Here is a 774-nt window from a genome sequence, read left to right on the forward strand (position 1 = left end):
CAGGCAAGAATAAGTGTGGCCATCAACTGTGATGGTACTGTTAATCCATTTCCATGCTGCATCATTTGTCGAACCGCACCTTTTACTTCTTCTGGACCATATAAGAATTCTGTTGTGGTATCATCAAAGGTGCGGGTTAATTTTAACAAAACGGTAATGACTTCCTTTGTGGTGAGTGGACTGATGGGGAGATCCTCCGCTGCTGGAGTTGTTTCCACTTCTCCACTTGCCGCACCTGTTCCTCCTGTCATTCCTATACTGCTTGTTATTCCTGTTGATGTAGTTGATGTAGTAGTAGTTGTTGTTGCTGTGATTGCTGCTGCTGCTGCTGTAGTTGTTGATGTTATTATTGAAGAAGAAGAAGAAGAAGTGACTGGACCAAGTACACCACGTGATTCAGTTCGTCCAGCAATAGATGCAGAAGAAGTGGAGGCGGATGGACCATTTAAATGATGTGCATCTTTTGTATGGGACTCCTGCGGTGCCCTATGTAGATAGACAAGAAGATCAATGCGTGAAAGTCCACGAGAGGCACCATCGGCTATTCGCACAGGCGAACGTACAAGTATTTCACGTACAACCTGTTGAATAAATTGATGAAGTTCATCACTATTCATATATCCCACTCCATCTGCAGAATCTATTCCACTCAGACTATCATATTTCTGCAATTGTTGTTGTTGTTGCTGTTGTTGATGATGATGTTGTTGTTTTTGCAATTGTAATTGCACAAAGTGTAGGAATGAACGAAGATAGATACGTTTTAATTCCTCT

The 774-nt window shown here is 42.0% G+C and overlaps 1 protein-coding gene across 1 annotated transcript; it reads right to left on the bottom strand.

Annotated features, from left to right (window-relative positions):
* Positions 1 to 2: 2 nt before the first annotated feature.
* Positions 3 to 617, bottom strand: TM35_000262440 (uncharacterized protein; the record flags this gene model as incomplete). The annotated part of the gene is made up of 1 exon (XM_029027981.1): positions 3 to 617. A coding segment is annotated over one exon (615 nt), but the record flags the coding sequence as incomplete, so codon positions are not given.
* Between the last annotated feature and the right edge of the window lie 157 nt (positions 618 to 774).

This window comes from Trypanosoma theileri (genome assembly GCF_002087225.1).
Source record: "Trypanosoma theileri isolate Edinburgh chromosome Unknown TM35_Tth_26_V1, whole genome shotgun sequence".
NCBI classification, from domain to species: Eukaryota; Euglenozoa; class Kinetoplastea; order Trypanosomatida; family Trypanosomatidae; genus Trypanosoma; species Trypanosoma theileri.